The sequence below is a fragment of the Indicator indicator genome, chromosome 5 (assembly GCF_027791375.1).
Source record: "Indicator indicator isolate 239-I01 chromosome 5, UM_Iind_1.1, whole genome shotgun sequence".
Taxonomy (NCBI): domain Eukaryota; kingdom Metazoa; phylum Chordata; class Aves; order Piciformes; family Indicatoridae; genus Indicator; species Indicator indicator.
In genome coordinates, this window is record NC_072014.1 from 23,178,763 (window position 1) to 23,203,836 (window position 25,074).

Genomic DNA, 25,074 nt, shown 5'->3' on the forward strand with positions numbered 1-25,074 from the left:
TCAATATTTTCAGAAACACTTGATTGACATTTCTGCCTTTGGAGCATGATTAAAAAGCTCTTTGTTTAACAGCCTGTTTCTGAGTTTACATACCTTTTTGTCTTTCCACTTTTTTTTTTTCAGAGAAGAATTAGTTACAGAAGATTATGGGTCAGACTTATACAGGAATTATATGCCTAACATGCCTTTGATTTCTCACTGAAAAAAATGGGATTTAGTTATATAAATATCTCTACAAATCTGAGTCTATGACTTTTTTTTTTTTTTTTGATCTTTAATAGAGTATCTGTAAAATCTTACAGATCCGAGTCTGCAACAGTTTTTTTTTATCTTGAATAGACTGTGCAAAACCCTTGTTCTCACCTATTTTTCTCACATACAATTTTTTTTTGTCTTCCTGAAATAGGTACCAACGAATGACCAAACAGCCCTCGTTAATAAGACCAGGAATAAAGGAGGAAACAGTAATCTGGCATCAGCTGGGTTTAACATTATCAACTCTATCATAGGATCAGGTATTATAGGTAAGGACACTTTTCTTCAGTATCCTGTGTTCAGCCTTGTTTATATGTGCGAGACTGTCCAGTTTGGAGAATACCACTGTTGTCTTAATTTCTGCTGCTGTTCCTAAATGTATTTTTTTATTTTTATTTGTTCACAATGATAAAAATACAGAGATACCATTTAAGATCATGTCTGATAGTGATAAATGCTTGCAGCCTCTTTGCCATAGTGATCTGAGAGAACTGTTTAGGCAGATGCTGACTTAACTTCACACCTAGGCAACACTTTGTTCACTAAAAGTGATCTTTTTGAGGTTATTAAGCATGCTAGTCCAATTTGGGAGATTTATAGTGTTTCTGAAAATCTAAATAATTCTTTATTTTGTTCATCACAAATAGATATTTGAAAAGGTTCTTCTGAAATCTCTCCTTTTCTTACTTACAGGACTGCCGTATTCAATGAAGGAAGCTGGTTTTCCACTAGGAGTGCTGCTTTTATTTGGAGTTGCCTATATCACAGGTAGTTTCTGTTTAAAGTGAAAATTAAGTCCTGCAGCATGCAGCTGATCTCGGGTTTAATGATACCTGAAACAAATATATCTATGATGATAAATGTGACAATTTTTTTCTTTACCTCTCTAATCTCTTGAGCAGATTAGTGAAAGTAGAGAATTATTCTGTACAACTATTAAAGTTACTTTGTGTGTGTGCTTTATTTTTGTAAAGCCTAATTTCTTAGACTAGGTCAAGTTGACATTTGAAAGAATAGCCCTTATTTGTGCTTCAGCTGGTTTAGTCCACTTTTTTTGCCCCAATTAAGAGACTGATGCTCGAGTTGGTTTTATATCACTTATTGGAAAAAAATGTACCACAGAATGAAACCTTTGATTGCACTATGATTTTGAATATTTTATTATAATTTATAAAAAAAATAATGGGTTTACCTTCAAGAAGGGATAAATTTTGAAATCACAGGTTAAGTGATCCCATAAGTAAATGAGTGATCACATAAAATCACGTAAGTAAGTCCACTTGCATCAGAAGAAAATTTTTGTCAAGACTGTGAATTTAAGTCTTAAGGGGATAAACCAAGTCAACCTGAATGGCACAGAATCTGTTACCCATGTGCTAAGCAGCACTAGATGCTTTTCACTGCTTAGAACATCATTTAAAGGTCTGTGTAAATGATTGAAGTTTGACTGGAGAGCAATTGAATATAAGGAATATGTTCCTTATGAATGGAAAATTTTCTCTATGGCTGGTGGCCAAATGCATCAATGATTTAATACCATACACAGAAATTTCTGTTACTTTTCTATAGGATATAAATTTGTCCTTTGCATTTCTAAGTATTCTGAAGACTTTATAGATAGAGGCCTAGAACCTGTGAATTTAACTGAGCATTTCAGAGGGCTGGAGCACTTCTTCTATGAGGACAGACTGAAGGAGTTGGAGCTATTCAGTCTGGACAAGAGAAGGTTCTGAGGAGACCTTATTGTGGCCTTCCAGTATCTTAAGGGGGCCTACAAGAAAGCTGGGGAGGGACTTTTTAGGGTGTCAGGTAATGATAGGACTAGGGGAAATGGAAAAAAAATAGAAATGGGTAGATTCAGATTGAATGTTAGGAAGAAATTCCTCACCGTGGGGGGTTGATACACTGGAACAGGTTGCCCAGGGAGGTGGTAGAAGCCCCATCCCTGGAGGTTTTTAAGGCCAGGCTGGGTGTGGCTCTGGGCAACCTGATCTAGTGTGAGGTGTCTCTGCCCATGGCAGGGAGGTTGGAACTGGATGATCCTTGAGGTCTGTTCCCCCCAACAATTCTATGATTCTATGATTTCATTATGTTAAAGATGTAGCTCGATACATCTTGCACAATCGAATTTTAACTTTAGTTACAACTTTTTGATTTGTTGCATGGAAAGACCTGGTGAGGTATGTAACATTTATCTTCCATAGTTTTTACTGCATAACAGGTGAATAGCTGTTAGTTAGTAATTCTCATAGTATTGCATTTATTTTTTTATTATTATACTGAATGTAGTCCTAGATTGACAGAAAAATACAATTTTAGGGAATTTAATGATAAATTTTTCAAACTTTTGTGGATCATGCTACAAAGACTTAATATTTCTTGTACAAGATCAGCTCAGTATGCATCATAATTGATAATGAACACTTCTGTATCTCAGTTTTTGTCTGCTTCCAATTACAAAGTATATATTGTGTAAGGATTGCATATGCTTATGGGAATTTCTGAATTGGCTTTCACATTAATAAATGGTATAAATATTATTTGTAAAGACTGTAAAAATGTCATAATTTTAGTAATTTCCAGAAGATAGCAATACTGTTCACAGAAAGGAACTGTTGCTATTGCAGCATAGATTTAGAAGCTAAGTGAAAGTCGGATGAGGAATAGACAAGGTCGAGCTGCTATCTGTCAAGATATCTACACTAACGTAATCATTTTTGTACTGTAACTAATCTGAACTGGAAAATTCCATGGTGCTCAAGTGAAGACTAAAACACAGCTTGACATAACAGCAATATTTCAAAGTATTCATTGCAAAAAGATGAGATTCAGTCTGGGAGAAATTCCTTCTTGGACATCAGCCCTGTCTCAAAGCAAATTGCTTTATACTTTTCCAGATAAATCACTTTGCAAGTGTTTTATTTTAAAAATATCCAGTAAGAATGTGCATAATATTTTTATAATAAGCAGTAGAGAAGCTACCACATACTAATCAGGCTTTATTTTTCAAAAACCAGATAAATAGCTGAGTGAAGTGATGGAATTGTAGTACCATGACTCAGGCAGTCCTTGCATTTTACCACCTTTCAGCACACAGTGAAATGCTCCTTCCAGTCAGGAGCTTTCTGCATTATTAATTGAATGTTCCTGTTTTGGTGCTTGTGACCAAAGTTCTTGTTTCCTTTGTCCATACTGGAAACCAACGAAAATGAGTCTGTTTCTGCTGTCCTTTATCAGGAAAGATGGGATTTCCTTAGAATATGAACCCATAATTCCTGGGTTTGGTGAATTGAGATGCGTTGTGAGATTTCTCATCCTTGCTCTTCTCAGTGCCACTGTTTTCCTTCTCACAGACTTTTTTCCTAAAGAGTGAAAGAGATAAGTAACCAAGCACAAGTACCGTCTTTAACGGGAATTTTTTATTTTAACAGATTATTCCATTATCTTACTGATCAAAGGAGGAAACCTCTCTAGTACCAACACCTATCAAGAGCTGGTCAGAAAAACATATGGTCTTGTAGGTTACCTTATTCTTTCAGCTCTTCAATTTTTATATCCATTTATTGGTAAGATCACTTAAAATATAAATGTTTTAGTTTTATAAATAACAAGTTTTTCACATTACCTCATTCTCTCACTGGTTAAATATTAAGAACTCTGTAAATATACTGAATGTGCTTCTTTCCTATTAAAAAAATTAAAATTTACTTGGTGTGTTCTGAAATTCAGTGACTTGGAGGACCAGAATAATAGAAATGCACTGAAGTGTATTAACAAAGAAATTCGTGGATCACACACTTAATGACAGAAGTATCTATAAGAAATAGCATTCTGTTCTTAGAATGTGTATCAGAACACAGAGCTGATGTGCCTCAAATGAAAGGAAGTGAAGAACCTAGGAGTATATTCAATGTATTCAATATATATAGAATATATATAGGAGTGTATTGAATTAATATTTTTCCAAGGATGTAAATGTCACTGGAAGGCCACTGATCAGATCTTTCTTGAGCATTATGTGCTGTCATTGCTTTTCTAAAGCATTAATTCAGCCTCATACCCAATGAGCTACTAGGAAATTGGGCAGTTGAGACCCCTTTGAAGAAAAAATAGTGAAAGAGCAACAGGGTATAGTCTGGGCAGGAATTAATTGGAATGGAAGTTTAAAATAAAGTGATATTCTGAATCCGTCCCCTACAGTAGTAACATAATTAAATCTGAAATAAGCTTGACCTTCATTTTATCAAGGATTATCGATACCTAAAGGGCTGGTGTCAACAGGATGGGCTCAGACTCTTTTCAGTGGTGCCGAGGGTCAGTATGCACAGACTAGAACAAAGGAGGTTTCACTTAAACCCAAGGCAAAACTTCTTTAGTTTGAGGGTAACAGAGTGCTGGAACAGGGTGCCCAGAGAGGCTGTGGAGTCTCCTTGTATGGAGATACTCAAAATACGCCTGGATGCGATTTTGGGCAACCTGCTTTGGGTGACCCTGCTTTTAGCAGAGGAGTTGGACTAGGCGATCTGCATAGGTCCCTTCCAACCCCTGCCATTCTATAATCCTGTGATTTTCACACATGGGGCTCCAAGAGATGGTAACTTGAGATACCTAATCTGACTCCCTGATAACAGAGTTCCACATCAAAATCCCTACTTTGGGAGTAGTCTGTCTGAATCTATTAGAGGGAGCTGAGATTTTTCAGGGTGTCAGGCTACTCTTACTGCAGGCAGCAATATTACATGTTTACTTAAAAAAAGAGTATACTTACTAGCTCATAGAAAATAAGGAAAAGATGGAACTAGTTATACATATGTATGTGCTTAAATCTATTGCTATAAGCAATGTTATGACTACAGTTTCACAAGAGTAAATATTTATGCCTTAGTTAAGGTCAATATGTATGCTGTCTACATGGTGAAGACCCCATGACTATTTTGTGTGTATGTGTACATATGCATGCACACATCTACACGCTTCCAGTGTAGAATAAAATAAAAATGTAGTATTAACATTAAAGCCACATTTTTTTATTTAATGAGAGGAAGGAATGAAAGTCCATATCTCATGTCTTCATGTATTTTCTCCTCCTTTCTTCTGGTTTAAAGATTTTGCTGACTTTTCACATGAGCTAGGAAGCCCTGTGCATTTGATTGCAGGACTGATTGCAGGACAGGAATTTTGCTAAATGAAAGCAAGAGTTTAAAAATAAACTGGCAAAGTATTGGTGTTAGAAACAAACAATTTCAAAAGGCCTTTTTTTTTATTCTTCTGAAATAATGTTATATGGCAAGTCAGTACAATGGCTTTGCTTATCAGACTGGATTCTTGCTTAGGTTGTACCTGTTTAAAAAATAAAGGAGGGGATGAGGATCATTGAAGATTTTGTATTTCTTTATTTAATTTTAATTTTATTTTATTTTATTTTAATCCTGAAACTTAGAAGTTGGTAGCCAGAATTCATGCAAGCAGGATAGTGGCATATAGGCCTGAAATCTACAAAACAGGTGCATTAAATGTTTATCAAGTATTTTGTATTTGACTTGTACTAACAAAAAATTTTGCTTTCTTTAAGCTATGATCAGTTACAACATAATAACAGGAGACACTTTAACTAAAGTTTTTCAGAGAATTCCTGGAGGTAAGATGCATTTAAAAATTTGGAATGGAATAAATTAATAGAATAGCAATATAGCATAAGTATTTAGGAATTAGGATCCTGTGTCAGTCTGAAGTCCTACTATTAGTTTGTTTCTAAATTGCTCTTAAATATATCTCAAGTTAAGAATCTGAAGCGTATTTGTATGAGTGGGTTTTTTGGGTGGCATTTAGGTTTGTTTGTTTTTTTTTTAAATAAGTCTTTCTGAGGTAAAAACTATGAATCATAGTCCTTGGTTATTGGACTCAGAGAAGAGACCATGTGCTTAAACGCACTACTAAGCAAGTAGAAGGAGTGTTTCACAGTGATATATTTACAAGGTCACCATATTTTGTCATCTTTTTTCACTGTGAGTGTGATGTAACACTGGAACAGGTTCCCTCAGGGGGTTGTGGAATCTCCTTCTCTGGAGATACTAAAAACCCATCTGGATGTGTTCCTGTGTGATCTGCTCCAGGTGATCCTGCTGTGGCAGGGTGGTTTGACTAGATGATCTTTCGAGGTCCCTTCCAGCCACAGTGATTCTGTGAGGTATTTTCTATAATAGTAATTTAAATACTGAAACTGCACTTCATCTAGTGAATCATTCTGGGTGACTTGCAAATAATGTGATAGATTTAGTGCTTAAGCATATATGTAGTAGTTGCTGATGAACTGCATACGTAACATTCATTTATCTTAGATATTTACTGCAAACCCAGATGTGGCATTTTGAGCTTTTTAACTCATAGACTTGTTCCATTCTTCTGCTGTGAGTTTTCATAGCAGAATCAGTGGAGCAATTTGTGTATGTTTATCATCTACTTTAGCACAAAGCCAGATAAGTTAAAACATTCTTCATGAGCAAATTAAACTACAAAGAACACGTCGGCAATGAAGTGGAAATTAGTATTTGAATGAACTGTTTGATTTCCAGAGAACTATCATTTTCAGCAGGTGAAGCCTGCAAGGTGTGAATGCAGTTTTAACTGTCACACTTGTTCTGCAAATACCTCATCATGTTGATAGTGACAGTGAATATCTAAGAATTTATATAAAATACTACTTCTGCAATAGGAGGAACTCCCTGCATGACACATCTTTTCACCTGGCTGGTAGGGTGCCTGCCTGAAAAGATGTGGGAAAGCATTATAATCTCCCAAAGAACAGAGAGAACTGAACATAGAGTTTCCATGTCAATTGCCAATCACTTTCCATCCGTAATTATTCAGCAAGCTTTCATTGAAGCCTGTGATTCATGGCAGCCTGACTGAAACTGAGCTATGTTTTGGTTTGAGTTGTCATTGGCTTAAAAAAACCCTCACCATTTGCACAAATCTCACTTATTGCAGAGAACGTTACAGTGTTATTGCTGCCTTTACACAGTAATATGTATTTTGGCAGTGAAAGCCATCTGACAGCAAGTAGGGAAGTACTCAAAAGAAACCTCAAAATTAACTTGTTTTAGTACTGTTCCTTAAAAAATTGCTAATATTCAACAGCACAGTAATTGATGTGAACACGCAGTACTGAAAATAGCTAAAAAGTAAATGGCAGAAAAAAGTAGTAGAATGTTTTACTTGCAGTCTGCCTACATTGACCCAGACATAATGAAAAAAATTAATGCTTATCTGGATGTAGGAATGCCAGACTTCCAAAGTGTCTGATTATATATCCCATATGTTATTCATTTGGTTTGAATTTGCTGAATTCTTCTGATCATGCACACACTGTGTATGTCTTCCTCAAGACTAGTTAATGTCTATCCTAATGTGTTACTTAGCTTGAATAAAGGGAGTAAAAGCCTAGTCAACATCAGTTTGTTACTCCAGCTTTTTTAATGTAACTCACCTGTGCCTCAAGCCAGCCTCTTACAGAAATAAATTATTTTCTTTTTTGCTTTAGTTGGACCAGATAACGTGCTTACTGACCGTCACTTCATAATTCTTCTTACCACCATCATTTTTACCTTACCTATATCTTTATATCGAGACATAGCAAAACTGGGAAAGGTAAATCATAATAGCAACTGATTTTTTGGTTTACTTTTATGTGTATGCCATTAGAAAATAAGTCATAACTTCATGTATTTGAACTCAGTTACATCTGGCTAAAGTATGTTAAATATTTTAGAAGTTAAGACTGTCTTCAGTCTCAAGGGGTATTGGAAAACTTGGAATCGTTAAAGTAAAACTTTGATCTTCATATGAATCACTGGAATTTTTCCGTCTACTTCTAGTAGAACTCAAATCTTGTAAAGCAGTGGGTGAGATAGGCCTGATCTTGAAATGCTGAACACCACTGACGAGAAATGTTTAAATGGGAGTATCACTTAAAATTAGACAAATAGTTGTAATTAGCTACTTAGTCAAAAAGAATAACGAATTAGGACATGATTATATAGGACAAGCTTTCTAGTTAAAAATATTTGACATGATATTTAGAACTTGTTTGTTAATTATTCTTAAAAAAAAAAAGTACAATACGCTGCTAGGAGGATAACCTTTCAGCAGATCAGTCACTGAATTCATGGTTTTGCCTTTACAGGTATCTCTTATTTCTCTGATTTTAACTGTTGTCATTCTGATTATTGTGATGTTGAGAACAGTAACATTCAGTCCACAAGTGTGAGTATTATATTTGGCACAAAGTGAATTTTTAATCATATATACTCTTCTTGTTTCACTGTTACATGTATCTGTGTAGTTCTGGAATATGATTGTTTTGGGAGAAACAGATAATTGAAAAAACAAATCTGTTTTAACAGTACTATAAAATGAACTGCTATACCATAACTTATCCTTTTTTTTTTTTCTTTTCTCCCATTGCACATATGCAAATTTTATAAATTTTCAAAAATATCTGTAGATGAACTGGAAAATGTGGGTGAGATGGCTGATAGCAAGTGACTCCTGAATGGGCATGTGAGATTGCCAATCATTTGAGAAATCTTTGTTTTGTCCATTATTTTCAGATGACCTGTATTTACAATCTTAATATAGATAGCATTCTAGTAATATTTCTGTTAATGTAATGATTTACTAATAAAAATTGATTTACAGGACACCAGGCCTGCTGGCAGCAGATGGAATACACCTCTTTCAGAGTGGGAAGATGATCGAAGCCCAGGAGCTAGCAGGGCTCACTGAAAGAGCTTTAAACTAGATTTGAAGGGAGAAAGGCATAAATCAGGGCTGGATAGCACAAGAACACCTGAGAACAGACAGACAGAAATTGTGACTTCTCACTACAAAAAGGTGGCAAGACCTTTAGACCAATGGAAGTGCATCTACACTAATGCGTGCAACATGGGAAACAAAGAGGAGGAGCTGGAAGCCATTGTCTGTCAGAAAAATTATGATATAGTAACCATCACAGAAATGTGGTTGGATGTCTCACATCATTGTAGTGCCACAATTGATGGTTATAACCTCTTAAGAAAGGATAGGCAAGGAAGGCTGTGGCCCTCTGTGTTAGGGAGTGTTTTGATTGTATTGAGGTTGGCGATGCTATTATAGAGTTGAGGGTTTATGTGTAAGAATCAGGGGGGGAGACCAGTAAAGCATATATCCTGGTGGGAGTCTGTTATAGACCATCCAAGCAGAATGAAGAGACATAAAATGTTCTTTAGGTGTCTGCCAGAAGTCTTTCAATCACTGGCCCTTGTCAGGGACTTCAACTTCCCTGATATCCGCTGAGTAAAATACATCTGAGAGGGAACAGTCCCAGAGGCTCTTACAGTGTGTGGAGAATAACTTCCAGGCACATCTGGTGACCGAGCCGATTAGGGAAGGCACCTCACTGCACCTGCTGTTTGAGAACAGAGAAGGACTTGTAGGCTATATAACAGTTGGGGGCTGTCTTGGGCACAGGGATCACAAAATGGTAGATTTCTCAGTAGGTGGAGAAATAAAGAGGAGGGTCAGCAGAACAGCCACCTTGGGCTTTCATCGGGCAGATTTTTGCCTGCATCGGTGTTATGGGTTTGGTGTTTTGAGTGGTGGCATGGGTCACTGAATATGTTCTCAGCCATCCGGTGGTTGCCTCTACCATTGTGAGCACATAGCATTTGCCTTTGTGGGTTTGTGATGACTTGTAAAATTCGGGGCAATTGGGGCTCCCTCTTTGAGCCCATTGCGTTATCAATGCGATCTACTTGCTCCATGTGGCATCAGTTGTGTGATGAGTAGAGGAGACTTTCCCTTTGAACATCCAGCCTACCACTGGTAGTCAGGGAAGCTGTGTTTCAGTACCAATCACCTCCAAGGCAGCTCAAACTCCTTCATATGCTGCCAGTATTTCTTTTTCAATTAGAGTGTAGTAGGCTTCATCTCCCCTGTAGCTCTGACTCCAAAACCCCAGAGGTCATCCTTATATTTCCCCTGGTATTTTCTGCCAGAGACTCCAAACCAGTACAGAGACTAGTGGATGGAGTCCCTTGGGAGGCAGTCCTGAGGGGCCAAGGGGTCCAGGAAGGCTGGACACTGTTCAATATGTAACTCTTTAAAGGCACAGGAACAGGTTGTCCCCATGTGCTGAAAGACAAGCTGGAGGGGAAGAAAGCTGGCCTGGCTAGATAAAGAGGTTTGGTTGCTGCTTACATGTAATTGTTCATTTGTTTCACTGCTGTGATACATGGGTGAATTGCAGAGCATTCATGTTTAATTCTGTGAAGATAGCTAGAAGAGAGTTGCTAAAGTTAGATGTTATCTATCATCCATAAAATGATGCACTCCAAACAGTGTGGGACTTCCTACGCCCCATCTTTCTGAAGAACCATGTTATTCATACTGTGTTAAAGGGATATTTGAAAGAGTGATCTCAAAATCCTCTGCCATACAGAGAAGAAGCTATATATAATATTTGCTGTGACCTTGTTACTCTGGTAACATGTCTTCTCAACAGTTTTGATGCACTGAAAAATATGGAATGCATGGTTATATTTTTTTCTTACAATAAGTAATGTTGGGTTTTGAGTGATCTTGAAGTTTTACTTTTTATTTTTTGAGAGACCTCTGCAGAGGGACCTTGACAGGCAGGACAGATGGGCAGAGTCCAACAGTATGGCATTTAACAAGTCCAAGTGCCGAGTACTGCACTTTGACCACAACAACCCCATGCAGTGCTACAGGGTCAGAGTGGCTGGAGTGCAGCCAGGTAGAAAGGGACCTGGGGGTACTGGTTGACAGCTGGCTGAACTTGAGCCAGTAGTGTGCCCAGGTAGCCCAGAAGGCCAATGGCATCTTGGCCTGTATCAAAAATAGTGTGGCCAGCAGGAGCAGGGAAGTCATTCTTCCCCTATACTCAACACTGGTTAGGCCACACCTTGAGTACTGTGTCCAGTTCTGGGCTACTCAATTTAAGAAGGACATTGAGATACTTGAACGTGTCCAGAGAAGGGCAACGAGGCTTGGTGAGAGGTCTTGAGCACAAGCCCTATGAGGAGAGGTTGAGGGAGCTGGGGTTGTTTAGCCTGGAGAAGGGGAGGCTCAGGGGAGACATTACTGCTCTCTACAACTACCTGGGGGTTGGTCTCTTCTTCCAGGCAACCAGCAACAGAACAAGAGGTCACATTCTCAAGCTGTGCCAGGGAAAGTTTATGCTTGAGGTGAAGAGAAAGTTCTTCACAGAAAGAGTAACTGGCCAGTGGAGTGGGCTGCCTAGGAATGTGGTGGAGTCACTGTCCCTGGAGGTGTTCAGAAAAAGACTGGATGTGGCACTTGGAGCCATGGTTCAGTTGTCAGGCAGTGTTAGGTAATAGGTTGGACTTGACGATCTCTGAGGTCTTTTCCAACATGGTTGATTATGTGTTTCTGTGATTCTGTGAATTTGTACAATCCTAGATCAAGGCTTGATGGGGCCAAGAAAGAATATTTAATCCCTACTGTTGTCTCATGGTAGAACTGATAGTATGCCTATCGTTGATGAGAGATGATTGTTCAGTTTGGTTTTGGCAATTCCCTGATTTCCCATTCTGCTTCTTAAATAGTCTTTTCTTGTGGATTCTTCCTAAATGTGTATCATATGTCTCTTTTACTGCATTTCATCTTAGTTGCTTCTTGGCCTAACCGAGCAAACTCTCCATTTTTCAGCTGCTTAAGAGACACTGTATAGAGCTGTAACTTATCCTCCTTTACAATTCTTTGTATAGACTACAGACTAAACAAGCATAGTTCCTTCAGTGTTTCTCATCATCTCCTGTGCCACTCATCATTCTCAATGGCTGCCTTAAGTCCTCTGCAAATTTACATGAGGTCATGGTGCCCCAGCTTCCTGTGGTATTCCCAATAAGGAGCAGAAAAGAAAGATGTATCTTGCATGTATCTTGCATGGAGAGTATCTTGAGATCCCTTTCAACTGCATCTTTTGGGGATTGCCATGCTTCTGTTTATGTAACCTAGTTTGATGTTTGTCTCTTTGAAAAGTAGCATCACTTTGTGGACAAACCTTGAGTTTGCAGGCTAATAGAAGTACCAAGCCCTTCTCTACAGAACCATGAGCTGGCAATTTTTCCTGTTCTTTTACTCTGTTCTCATGAAGTTTAGGTGGTATTTTAGCTTGTTTCCCCATCCCTGTTCTTGTGAAGCCATTTTTTTTTCCTCTCAATAAGTATAGAATCTAATGGTTTTTTTTCCATTTATCAACATATTTGTGATTTTTTTGTCTTTTCACCCTGTTCTCTAGTATGCTCTTGTTAATTGCAGATTTCATGCTTTCTGTTAAGGATGATTTTTTTCTCTGTTCCATCATTCAACTTAGTGCTGAATACATTTAAAAGTGCTGGATTCAAGTCAGGTTCCACAGGAATCCTGATTAGATATCTTCACACTTGATCAAACTACTCTCTAAGTAGTAATCAGTTTTCATTCACCTTTAGATTTTTCAAAGTGAAGATTGCTTTCCATTGAGAAGTATAATGAGGTTATCTGGGAATGCTAAAATGCAGTCCAAGTTCTACTTGAAAATTATATCTATTATTTGGGCAACAGAGAAAATTATCTTTCTTTAAAACCTTCTGCAGTGTGTTAGACCATCAGTAAAACAATGTTATTATTTTTAAGGGTTTGATGTGCTTGAACCTGTAGACTGAAACCCCAAAATTATGTCTTCGGAGTTTTGCATTTATTTTTTTTTAGTTGCTTTGGGAGTGGAACAGGTTGTCCACGGACACTGCAGGAATGTTGCTTTCTTGATAGTTCCTAGGAAAAAAAAAAACTAATGTATTTATGATGAGGGATTACTTGGTTTCATTTATTTCCTCTTATGACAGATATGGAACAGGGGTAGTTTTTTTTTCTCTCCCCCTTTTTTTTTCTTTAATATCATCCATATGATTATTCTTGCTTGAAAAATATAATGAACCTGCAGATTAAATGCAGCATCTGGACTCAGGCTTACTCTCCATAGTTTTAAGATGTTGGATAAAAATACATTTTTATGATCCATTCTTTATTTCAATCTACTTATATCTGAATATTTTTCTACTCTGATAAAAAACAATGGATTAGAATTATCTCAAACTGTAAATGTGCAGTATGTTAATAATGTGCAAAAGAACTTCATGCTTCAAAGCTGAAACTCATTGCCATAAAAAGCAATATTTTATGTATCTTATAAAAATGGATCATTTTAATTTGATGTTGTTTGGAAAGAATGTCATGATGTCAGTGTCTGCATAATACATAAATCTCTAGGAAAAACTTCAAGAGCATCTGCTGCACATAAATAGGATGTGAGAATTACTCAACTGGCAACTGATCAGAGATGAAAAACCAAGTGTTCAGGAAAATAACTTGAAAGTAGAAAGTTGATTCCTTCATATAAATAATCAAATAGTAAGCAAAGCTAAACTTTAATGTGTGATGAAATTGAAAAATAAAACTAAGCTACCATATATTAACTGCTAAGTAGTTCATTAAGAAAGAAAAGGGAGTTAAAGCAGCTGAATATAAGTGGGGTTGGCATATAGCTTTGCCATGTCTGTGTTCTTTAACAACCAAGATGACTTTGATTAATATACATTTCAAGGATATTCTGGGCGTTACTCATTTTATTTATAATAATTAAGTTATACACAGCATCTGTGATTTTTTCAATAGCTTAAAAAACAACAAAACAAAACGAACAAAAAAGCTAAAAAGGTATTTTACTTAGAATTCAATTGAATTGAAATTGTACAATTAGTTTCCTGAATTATTAAATCATTGATTTAAGACCAAATTAATCTGTCATATGGTCCTGGATTATTTTGATAACTGTTGGTTTGCACCTAAACTTGGTGGTTTGTCACTGATCTTTCATCCTAAACAATGGAAACCTTTTGCTAATTCCAACATTTAGCTCTGCTGTCAAACATACGACTCTGCTTTCTCTCTAGAAATCAACTTGGTTGCTAGTTATTTTTTTAGTCAGTATTTCATACCTTAAAGCTTGGTTGAGATCAGGGACATCTGTTTCTCTTGCCCTCCTTAAAGATATTTTGCTTCTGAAGCATTCTGCTTCTGTATTATAGTTGGCAGCATTTCTACATACATGACAGGAAAGGTTTTTGCATAGCATGGATATTAAGATGAGGAATATTATACTCTACATGTTTTACAAGAAGTAGGAAATATGCTGGTGTTAGACTGCCATGCAAATTTGCCCAACTCTTGCTCATGATATGAATGTGAAATGCCTTTGCCTCCTTCATTTTTTTTCATTTTCCTCTATTATGTAGATAAGAATTAGTATTTTCAAAACTTAAAAACTCACTAACATGTTTTATGTTGTATTTTCTCTTAAGTATGCAGAAGATGAGTCCTACTTTCTTAACTTCTAGGCTTTCTTCATTGATAGACTTTCCTGCCTTCCTACAGACAGTTCAGTCTGTCTAGCTGGTCTGTTAATTTCAGCTGAGTCTTTTTCTTGTCTGAGATCTCCCTTGGAACATCTTTTGTTCAGTCTTGTATGGATTTTTGTTTTGTTTTTCTAAATGTCACATTTATATGACCTTTCAGCTTTTACTTTGTCTTGCAGCCTCTACTGTACATGTGCCAGAGGCGGTTTAGGCTGGAGGTGAGGAGAAAGCTCTTCACAGAGAGAGTGGTTGGCCATTGGAATGGGCTGCCCAGGGAGGTGGTGGAGTCACCATCCCTGGAGGTGTTCAAGAGGGGATTGGACGTGGCACTTGGTGCCATGGTTTAGATAGTCATGAGGTTTAGGGTGACAGGTTGGACTCGATGATCTTTGAGGTCTCTTCCAACCTCCTTGATTCTATGATTCTATGATTCTATAGACAGTACAGCTCTCAACAAGTGCATTTATTACCACGAATTTCTTCTGTTAACTTTAATTGTGTTTCATCAACTACTTCTCTTTGTCCAGCATGAAAAAAACTTGGTGTTCTTGCAGGCGTGACATGTGTCTTTATACACTGAGTGAGGAGCAGTAAGCTAGCTGGTTTTGTCATTCATGGATGTATGCAGCTGCTGCTGTTCTTGTATGAGCAGCAGTTAAAATCTTTCCCTAGCAATCCTAACAAGAATGTAGGTCAGACTGGTCAGATCAAAAGTCTTTGTGAAAAAAAAATTAAAAATCCATCTTTAACAATAGAGAAGATAAATTGTTTCAGCCTTTGTATGCATGTACCTACACAGATGTGTGTGTGTTTGAATGTTACTATGAATTGACAATTGATACTTCCATTAGGTGATTATTCACTGTATGGCTCTTCTGTAACTAACAGCGGCTATTTTGTGACACAATTTCCTCTTTCCTGAGGTCTTATTTTATACTGACATTTTCATGTCACCTGCACCCTTTTCCAGGAGCTTTGCCTAAATCTGTATATCCTATGGACTGGACGTGAGGGTGATTTGTTGCTGATATGGTCAGAACTCTAGACCTGCAGACTCTTGGTTCTAAACCCTCAGAAATTAAATCTTTCACTGTGTTGCTTTCACTTAGCTTACATGTCACGTTTGTATGAAATCCCTCTATTCCCAGAGTATGAAAATGTTTTTCAAAACACAAGCAGCAGTGTATGACTTAGCGTAAGAAGTAGTCCTATACTGCTGCATATGTCATCTGCACCCACTTGCATTGTATGACATTGCAATCTGCTGGTAGTGTTCATGGATCTGAAATTCTCAATTCTGCAACTAGAATGGAAGGAATTTATCTTCTTAGGCTGTTAAATAAGCAGGATTTTGTTATTTTGGATTTTTTTCCCCTGAGTATTACTCCTAATCTGATTTGTTGTTCATCCGTAAAGCAAAGCTATATTTTGATCTGTTGCATATTGCTAATGTGTAAGCCAGCATTGTGTAGAAAAACTAGCTCTTGTGATTTTTATTTTTTAATTCAGTATTTGGCCATTCTATTAAAAATATTTCATCTAAAATTCACATGTCTTTCTGCATTCCATTTTTTTAAAATCTCCATTTGTAGCAGCTTATAATACAGCTATACTGTTGCACAGGCTGTACCATTTTAGCAAAAATTAAATGTATTTCAGACAAAAGCATTGTTTATTTCTGTGCATTTAAAAATGTTTTGGCATATAGGGTGTTAGAGAATCTAAGAATTACTGATAGAAAGGAGGATAAGGAGACTCATGAATTCCATTGTAAATTTTTTTTATGTTTGATACCAAAGCTGGCTTCTACTGGGTACAGAATGGGACAGTTGTGATGTTAACTTTCTATATTCCATTTTTGTATTGAAGTATATTTTTTTCAACCAGATGTAAATCTTTTCCTGATAAATAATATATTCAGAATTACGAATATGAATTGCCTACAGACATCTCTAGTGATTTGAAATCGGTAGCTTCAAGGGAGGTTACTCTGTATAAGGAGCTACAGCAGCCATATTAGGTTGGAACTCCTATCTGACATGACAAATCCCAGATATCTGTATTCCGTCCATAGTATGATATCTACATGCTGAATCTAACAGTGTTTCGGGAGGGCCATATTCAGCTGACTGAGACTAGAAACAGCACATTGCAGTAGTCAAGACAATATACTTCATCCAACAAGAATCTGGACTTGATTTTGATCTGAAGTGAATGTGCATTAGATATCGTAACTGTTTTTTTTTAAATATGGAAAAGTACTATCTGAGGTCTCAAGAAATAGCAAGATATGAATTCTAAAAGGGAAAACAGCAACAGCTTTGTTTATTTTTCTTTTGAGGGAGTGGGGATGGAGTTAAAATATTTGAAAGCAATGAAACCTAGAATTGCATGTGCCACTAAGGCTGTCAAAACCAGCTAGTTAACACCAGATAGAGGGAGAGACAAAGCTGCCATTGTTACCATCACAGAAGTGGCATGCGTGCCATACAGCTTTCTAGGGCAGTAGGAAAAGAGCAGCTAAGGCCTCAGGTAGCATCAGATTTCTCTCTAAATGAAACCAGAGCAATGAAAGTTAGCAGCAGACAACTTACTAAGGGCAAGCTTCTCTGTACTGTTCCTTTTTCTGTACTTTAATACTACAAATGTAATGTTCAACTGGCTTGTAAATTTCCTTTGATTTCCTTTGATTTGTAGTTCTGGAGAAAGGAGTTTTGTGTCCTTCCCCTTTCCTTCATTTTGGTTCTTTATTCAGAGGGGATGGTCATGCATCAAATGGATTGTTACAAAGTTTGCTGATGGCTTTCTATGGTCCTTCTCTAAGAATTATAGTTATTTCAGTTACAATTGTGGGTATATCTTAGAGGAGCAGATGATGCAATTTTACATTCTTGCATGATTATAAAAGTCTGCATATGCTCTCTTACACTTCATTTTATCACTCCTTTGGGAACTAGCAGAGTCTCTTTACTATGCAGAGCAATTGGAACAGGTGTAAAGAAGGGCAAACTGCTTCACTTGATTTCTAGCCTAGGAAAAAGGTATCTCAAGACTGCGTGGATTGTATGTGCAAATTCAAAGGAATAAATTGCCTTTAAATAGTTGGAGATTTTGATTTGAGATAACCTTAGACAGAATCAGTAACAACTGTTGCAGTTTCTTGGTATAGGATGACTTGACAAGTTTACTTATAAAACTGGTCACTAAAAAAGGCTGATATTTTTGCCTGTAAAACTGGTTATAGAAATACTTGAGTCAAAAGAAGTGATGTGAGAAGGGTATCTCCCTAGCTTAAACTCATTGTTGGTGAGCACTGTGGCCTACTTCAGAGAGCTCTGGAGATCAGTATTTTACTACAGCTTTTAAAAGTTATTTTTAAGTTATTTTTTAAGGTTTATTTTTAATTTTAAGTTATTTTTATAACTGGTGGTTGGAAAGAGGTTAATATATTAAAACAAATGTCTCTTTTAGGCCCAAATCAGAAAATGCGTGGATATTTGCAAAATCAAATGCAGTACAAGCTGTTGGTGTCATGTCATTTGGTAAGTATTTTTTTTTCTTCTTTTGATATTCAGATCCACTGCATAGAAATTGCATTTTAAAAATAATTTTTTAAAATTTATATTCACGTTTTAGAAAAAAATGAAATTGACCTTGAGTCATCCATGTGAATGTTTTAAGATATTTTCCCCATCTATTTCCCATCCAGACCTGGAGGTTACTGCCACTGTAGCAGAAACAGTGGTGTGGCATGTGAATCCAACTCAGCTGTTCAGGTCATCTAACAACACCTGCACCTTAGTGTTAGTCTAATTGATAAACTGAGAAGGCTGTGGTTGTCCTGCATCCCCTTGGATAACCTCCAACAGAAAAATCTTACAGTGCAATGCATGCATTCTCTAGAGGGTGCTTTCTGGTTGCTTCCTCTTTCTCACAATGAACCATTCCGGCAAGTTTTCGCTCACCTCCAATATCCTCATTCTAAAATCCATTCCTGCATGCAGGATCCTGTGTATTACTCCCAATGATTGCTGCCTAAAATGGATGTCATAGAAAGTCTGACAGTAGCAAATGGTTCTGTGGATTGAAAAAAAACCCAAAATCTTAAAACTGCTGTAGGATTCATAAGCAAAAAAGCAGGAAGAGGACATGGGGTGGAATGGTCCATAGATTTACTTATAGGCATATATGCATGAATTCATACATTTGCTTTAACTGTCATGTGTTTCAGCATTCATCTGCAACCATAACAGCTTTTTAATATATGGATCTCTGGAAGAACCCACATTAAAGAACTGGTCTCTGGTCACACATGTGTCCGTCTTACTCGCTGTTATTATCAGTGTAGTGTTTGCTGCATGTGGATATATAACTTTTACAGGATACACAGAAGGTAAACTGCTTGGTTCCTCAATTTTGATGCTTGCTGTAATCTTTACATTTCTGTCTGACTTTTGGTGTTAATATCATGGTGATTTTAAAAATGCAAACCCAGAAATAGTTAAAAAATCCACAATGTTTCTTGTTACTCAACAACTAAAACAGGATACAAAGATGGTAACACGCTAACAGGTGTCAGATTCCCAAGTGTAAGCCTCACCTGTGAAAAGTGTCCTTTGAGTCCTTCCATAAGTAAAGTGCTTCTGAGGACAAAACATCTATGATTTAGCTACATGGTCCAAGAGCAGAGATCAGTAAGAACAAACATTGCCTTGATATTTCTGCAGGGCACCTGGCATTTACATTCTTCTGTATCTTTTCCTGTCTTTGCTGTTATAGCATCCTAGCCCTGACTAAGAGATATTTCCTATCTTTACATCAGCTGTTCTGCCATAACTAATCCTACTGTCACCTCTGTGGGTATGTAAATACGCATATGTGTATAAATGTGTATAATCCATGTCACATCGTACTGTTTAACATCATTTTGTTGAAGCGGAAAAGCTGCTTTCAGAAGCCTAAGGCATATATTGTTGAGTGCATTAGTTTCTTAAGGAAAATCACATATTTCATAAGCAAGCAGATTTTCTGTTGTTTAGTGCTGTTTGAAATTGTAGGCGGCTTCCAGGCTCTTTTCTCTTCCCTTCGAGCAGCAGCATGCAGTTGAAAACAGAATTGTAGGATGGGGATTACTGGTCAGTCTGTCCCTTTTCCCTGCTTCCAGTGCTGTTTATGCAGAATAACTGACTGTCCCAGACGCAACTGTCACTAGACTAAGTAAAAGCTGGCTATTGCAAGTATAGAAAGCTCTGACTTCAGCTATCCTTAAGCATATGACTCTACTATAAGCAGGTCCCTATCAAAATCTTTTGGCTATTTTCCCTGAAGTTCATATTATTGCTTCTTCAGTGTCATTATGATCATAAAAGTAGTAAATCATAGAAGAGTATAGGAATTGGGTAGAAAAGACATGATAGATCATCTGATCACTGTCTTTCCATGTCTGTTGTACTTCAGAGATTGTTACTCTAGCTTCTTCATAGTAAATGCTAAGCAGGATGATGAATTGAATTCTCTAGCAATGCTTTTGTTAGATTTAAGATTTGCTAGGTAATAATCCCTATGTTTCTAATGGGCTTTCAGAATCAGAATATTTTAAACCCTTCACTGCAGTTTAACAGCTATGATTAGATGCTATCAGGGAAATGCAGTTCTCTGGAGATAATTCCCTGGTCTTCCTTGTGTAATTGTTGTTCTAGGAATTACATTTTTAAAGGAAATTTACTTACAAGCTTTCTTTATGAATCTGTCATGTAGTTATTTAAACAAACACCAGAATCTCATACAAAATCTGTGATAAGGGAAATGTGTAACAGATGACAAACTTCAATGTGTATGCATTAAAATATTTTTGAATGATAAATACTACTTGAAATAAAAACATGTCTGCTAACAGGATAAAGTGAAATTTCCTTCTGAATATAATTAGTGACTGTAACTACATTTTCTTGATCTGTGTGAGAGGAGAGGATCAGGAAGTCTCAATTACTCCAGTAACTCCAGTAACTTTCACTTCAGTTTGCAAATAGGCAGATGAGATGAAGTTCAAACTAACTGATGTTTTTCTATGCCTCAGGAGATATATTTGAAAACTACTGTAGAGATGACAACCTTGTTACATTTGGAAGGTTTTGTTATGGAATTACTGTAATTCTGACCTTCCCCCTTGAATGTTTTGTGACCAGAGAGGTAAGAATTTATTACATTCTCCCTTTAACAATGTTGATATGTATTAATAGTATTCTCACTGCATATTGTAGCTGAAGTCAATAGTTGCTTTATAGTATATTATAGTATATATACTATATATATATATAGTATATAGCATATTACTCTATCCTGCTATATGCAATGAGTATTAAGTACTAATTGTGCTGTTTAGATTCTGGCAATGTAATGTTATATTACATTGAATATAATATTATCCAATATTATAATAATGACTTGGTAAAACCAGGACTGCTTAAAAGTCTCAAGTTTGGCATAAATGTCACTGCTGTTGTTAGATTGAGAATAGGTGAAAATAGCATATTTATTATGCCTGTTAGTTTTGCTCTGTGAAAGTATCTCCCATCTAGAAAATCTATCTGTTCCATAGATACTTGCAAGTGTTTTTTATTCTGTAGTGGACAAATGAAAAGAAAGTAAGTACACCCTAAGTCCTGCAGATATAACTAAATCAATCTTGCAAGTGTTCTGTAACTTTAGTAAATGAGCTATTTTCCGAAGTGGATGAAGATGTTTTCTTGAAACAAGGTAAGTTCAGCCAGTATATTCTCCTGCATTCTTGAGCTTCCTAAGATTAGAAGATACAGAATAATTGTTTGTTAACATAAAGATCAAAATAAAGGGTTAAAATTGTGGTTCTATTACAGGTGGTTGCAAATGTGTTCTTCCACGGGAACCTCTCCACAGTTTTCCATATTGTTGTGACAGTTGTTATCATTGCAGTGGCGACTGGTGTATCTTTAGCATATGATTGCCTTGGAATAGTTTTAGAGCTGAATGTAAGTGAACCTGTATGTTCTTTCTATTTAATGAATCACTTTTTTTATAAAGAAGAACTCCAAAAATTTTATGTAATTCAACATAATATTAGAAATGTTAGTAGGAAAAAAAGCAATTGTTCACTGCTTCAAAATTGGATAATTAAAGGAGAAAGTTCAAAAAGTAAAGTTCATGTGGTGGAGGAGGGCTTTTGGAACAGTTCTGGAGGTATGGAAAGTGGCTATGAGTTAAAGAATTCATTTAAATTGCAGTGGAAATCTTAACTGCATTATAAGACAGAATGTAGTGTTTCTTTCTTGAATGCCTGCTTCTGAGGAAGCTTGCAAATCCAGGAACACTTTTCACTAGACTGAGTTGCTCAAAGCCCTATCCAACCTGGCCTTGAACACTTCCAGGGAGGAACAACATCTTCCAGTGCTTCCCCATCCTCATGGACAAGAATTCCTTCCTTATACCTAATCTAAATCTACGCTCGCTTAGTTTAAACCTATTGTACCTTGTCCTATTGCTACATGCCCTTGTAAAAAGTCCCTGTAGGACCAACTGCTGTAAGGTCTCTCTCCAGGGTCCTCTCTCCTCCGGGCTGAAGAACCCCAATTCTCTCAGTCTGTCTTCATGGGAGAGATATTCCAACCTTTGATCATCTTTGTGGCCTCCTCTGGACCCACTCCAACAGGTCCATGTTCTTGTTATGTTAGTGGCCCCAAAGCTGGACACAGTACTGCAAGCAGTCTCTCGCAAGAGTGGAGTAGATGGGGAGGGTCACCTCCCTTGATCTGCTGGTCATATTTCTTTAGATGCTGCCCAGATTTCAGCTGATTTTCTTGGCTGAAAGCACACATCAGTCCATTCTCCGCCCAGCCCGTACTGTGCACTCATATCAGGACTTTGCGTTTGGCTTTGAACCTCATGAGGTTCACATGGGCCCACACTTATTTATGGTGAACATGGCTTGGCTAAATAGTTAACCTTCAATTCCAAGTCATTTACTTTTAATAACTAAAGAAGGTATGGAAATATTATATTCCAGGATATAAAGGTTGAAAGGTGGAGGAAACTTTTTAAGGGCAGCCTTTGCTTCTTTATAAAAGTATTTCAGAATTGCCTCCTTAAATCCCTGTCCATGCATTCATTGACAGTTTCAAGCCATATATTGCATGCTAACCAACAGAACAAAACAGAGGGTTTTTTTCTTTATGCTCCATGATAAATGTACTTTTACATATATTATGATACACTAAACTGTTCTGATCCACAGTGCAGTTTACCTGCTAACCAAGCAGTAATGAGTGATTTTGTAGCAATGATTTAGCATGTCATACTTCCACTAATATAGAGCAGGTCTGAATATTCAGATAAGCTATCCAATTACCCTCTGTTTAAGATACTTACTTATATTGTTTTGTCTCAGTTAATCATTCCAAGTTATAACTCAAAATAATTACGTTCCTACTGTTTTGGTCATGCTTTCATTAAAATTTCTCATTCATGGCATCTGTTGGTAATTTCTTACCATCTTTTTTAACATCTTGTTATTACATTACAAGTGTAGAAAATTCACCTGTGTATGTATATACGCAGCAGAAAAAACATTTAAATGTGTGCATACTTACACACATGCCTAGTCTGGCCAAATACCCAAATCCTGGTATAATGAACCTAATTAACTATGTATGTCTGTGTATGTATATGTGTTTTAAGTTTGTTACATGATGTAATATGTTAAGAATAAATTAACACCAGAAAACTGCTAGTGAATCTTTTTAGCATAAATAAATATGTGTGATTCCTATTTGGAATTGTTTTTAAATAACCACTTAAAAGCAAACATTCCATAAACGCAATATTTTTAGCCAGAGAGGACTAAGCATTTATTGGATGTAATAGTTTTGCTTAGAAAGATTGTCAGTAGAGAAAAATGAATAGGCAGTCTTGACATGAGAGAAGGATGATCTGTCTTTTCAGCAGGCTTTGTGTCCATCAGAGGAGGTGCCTTGGCCCTTTGCCACAGATGGCATTTGTTGCTGTTTCTCTGTCTCTGCTTACTTTCCCCCTGCTTTCTGGTTTTAAAACAAAACAGAAGTGTTTGTGTTTGCCCTGTGATAATTCCCCAGGGAAATGGTTCTGTCATATGGGAGTCAAGGGTCCACAGATTTTGCTGTGCTATTCAACTTGGGTTGCTGGTTTGTGTTGCTTCACATACTTAAGAGTCTTGGGTTTTATGAAGAAGATACTTTGTGTATGTACCTATTTTTGACATCTCTACTGATCACTGCTAACAGGTTCTACCATAAAAACATACAAAATTCTGCACAATGACACAAAACTATTCAGTAGGCTGGATTATTACCTCATCATAATTAAAATGAAACATAGTGTTTGTTAAGCATGTGACAAAGTAAACTTTCAAAATTTCTGCATAAAAATCTGGTTTGGCATGTAACTCATATGCTAACCTGCAGTGGCTTTACTGTAAAAAAAACATTTAAGCAGGTCCTTTTTATCTATTCTGATATAAGAGAGCATTTAAAGAGGAGCTGAATTTTAAATAAGGGAAGGTTCTACTCTCTCAAAGGAAGCTTTGCTTTCATAGGGAAGTTCAAGTAAATCAGGTCATAAATGCAGAAATTTTTTAGATTGTGTTGAACTGCTATGTGATGTTTCCACTTCTTTTTTTCCCCCTTTTTGAAGGCAGTACTATATGTAGACTCCTACATAGAATTATCTTAGCTGTTTTATGTCAGTTACAGTATTGCAGAACTATTATGTATGGACTTTTACTGTACTTCTGAAACTGAGAAACCTCTGGTAATCAGATTTAATAGTACAGAAAATTCAACAGAAAGTACTCTGTATCAGCAAAGCAAACATATTTAAATAAATCTGAATAATTTTACAGATACTTTCTCAAGTTATTGTTGATTTTGAAAAGCAAATGTTCCTTATAGCAAATTGGAAGAGGCTTCCATTTTCTGCCTTTACTGTTCTATAAATCTAATTTTTACAACCATGTGAAAATGAAGGGGTTTTGTTCTTCATGTCTAAATACACATGCTTATGAGGGTTCTTTTCTATTGTTTCCCACACACAGGGAGTTCTGAGTGCTACCCCACTTGTTTTTATCATCCCAACAGCGTGTTATCTAAGGCTGTCCAAAGAGCGATGGAACCATTCAGATAACCTCATATCCTGCCTGATTCTTGCTGTCGGTGTGCTAGTGATGACAGTTGGGTTTGTTTTGACTATCTTGTATCCCCAGGAATGTAGCCATGGAAAAGAAATGTTCTATTGCTTCCCTAGCAATGTTTCTTTTCAAAACAGTACACTTCCACCATAG

General features: G+C 36.7%; 1 protein-coding gene across 1 annotated transcript; it reads left to right on the forward strand.

Annotated features, from left to right (window-relative positions):
- Positions 1-418: 418 nt before the first annotated feature.
- On the forward strand, positions 419-25,074 carry SLC38A11 (solute carrier family 38 member 11). The gene is made up of 11 exons (XM_054381200.1): positions 419-524; positions 949-1,023; positions 3,687-3,821; positions 5,828-5,893; positions 7,796-7,902; positions 8,438-8,517; positions 18,201-18,271; positions 18,961-19,122; positions 20,806-20,918; positions 21,605-21,736; positions 24,829-25,074. The coding sequence occupies exons 2-11, from the start codon at positions 963-965 to the stop codon at positions 25,072-25,074; spliced, it is 1,173 nt and encodes a 390-aa protein (XP_054237175.1). The 5' UTR covers positions 419-524; positions 949-962.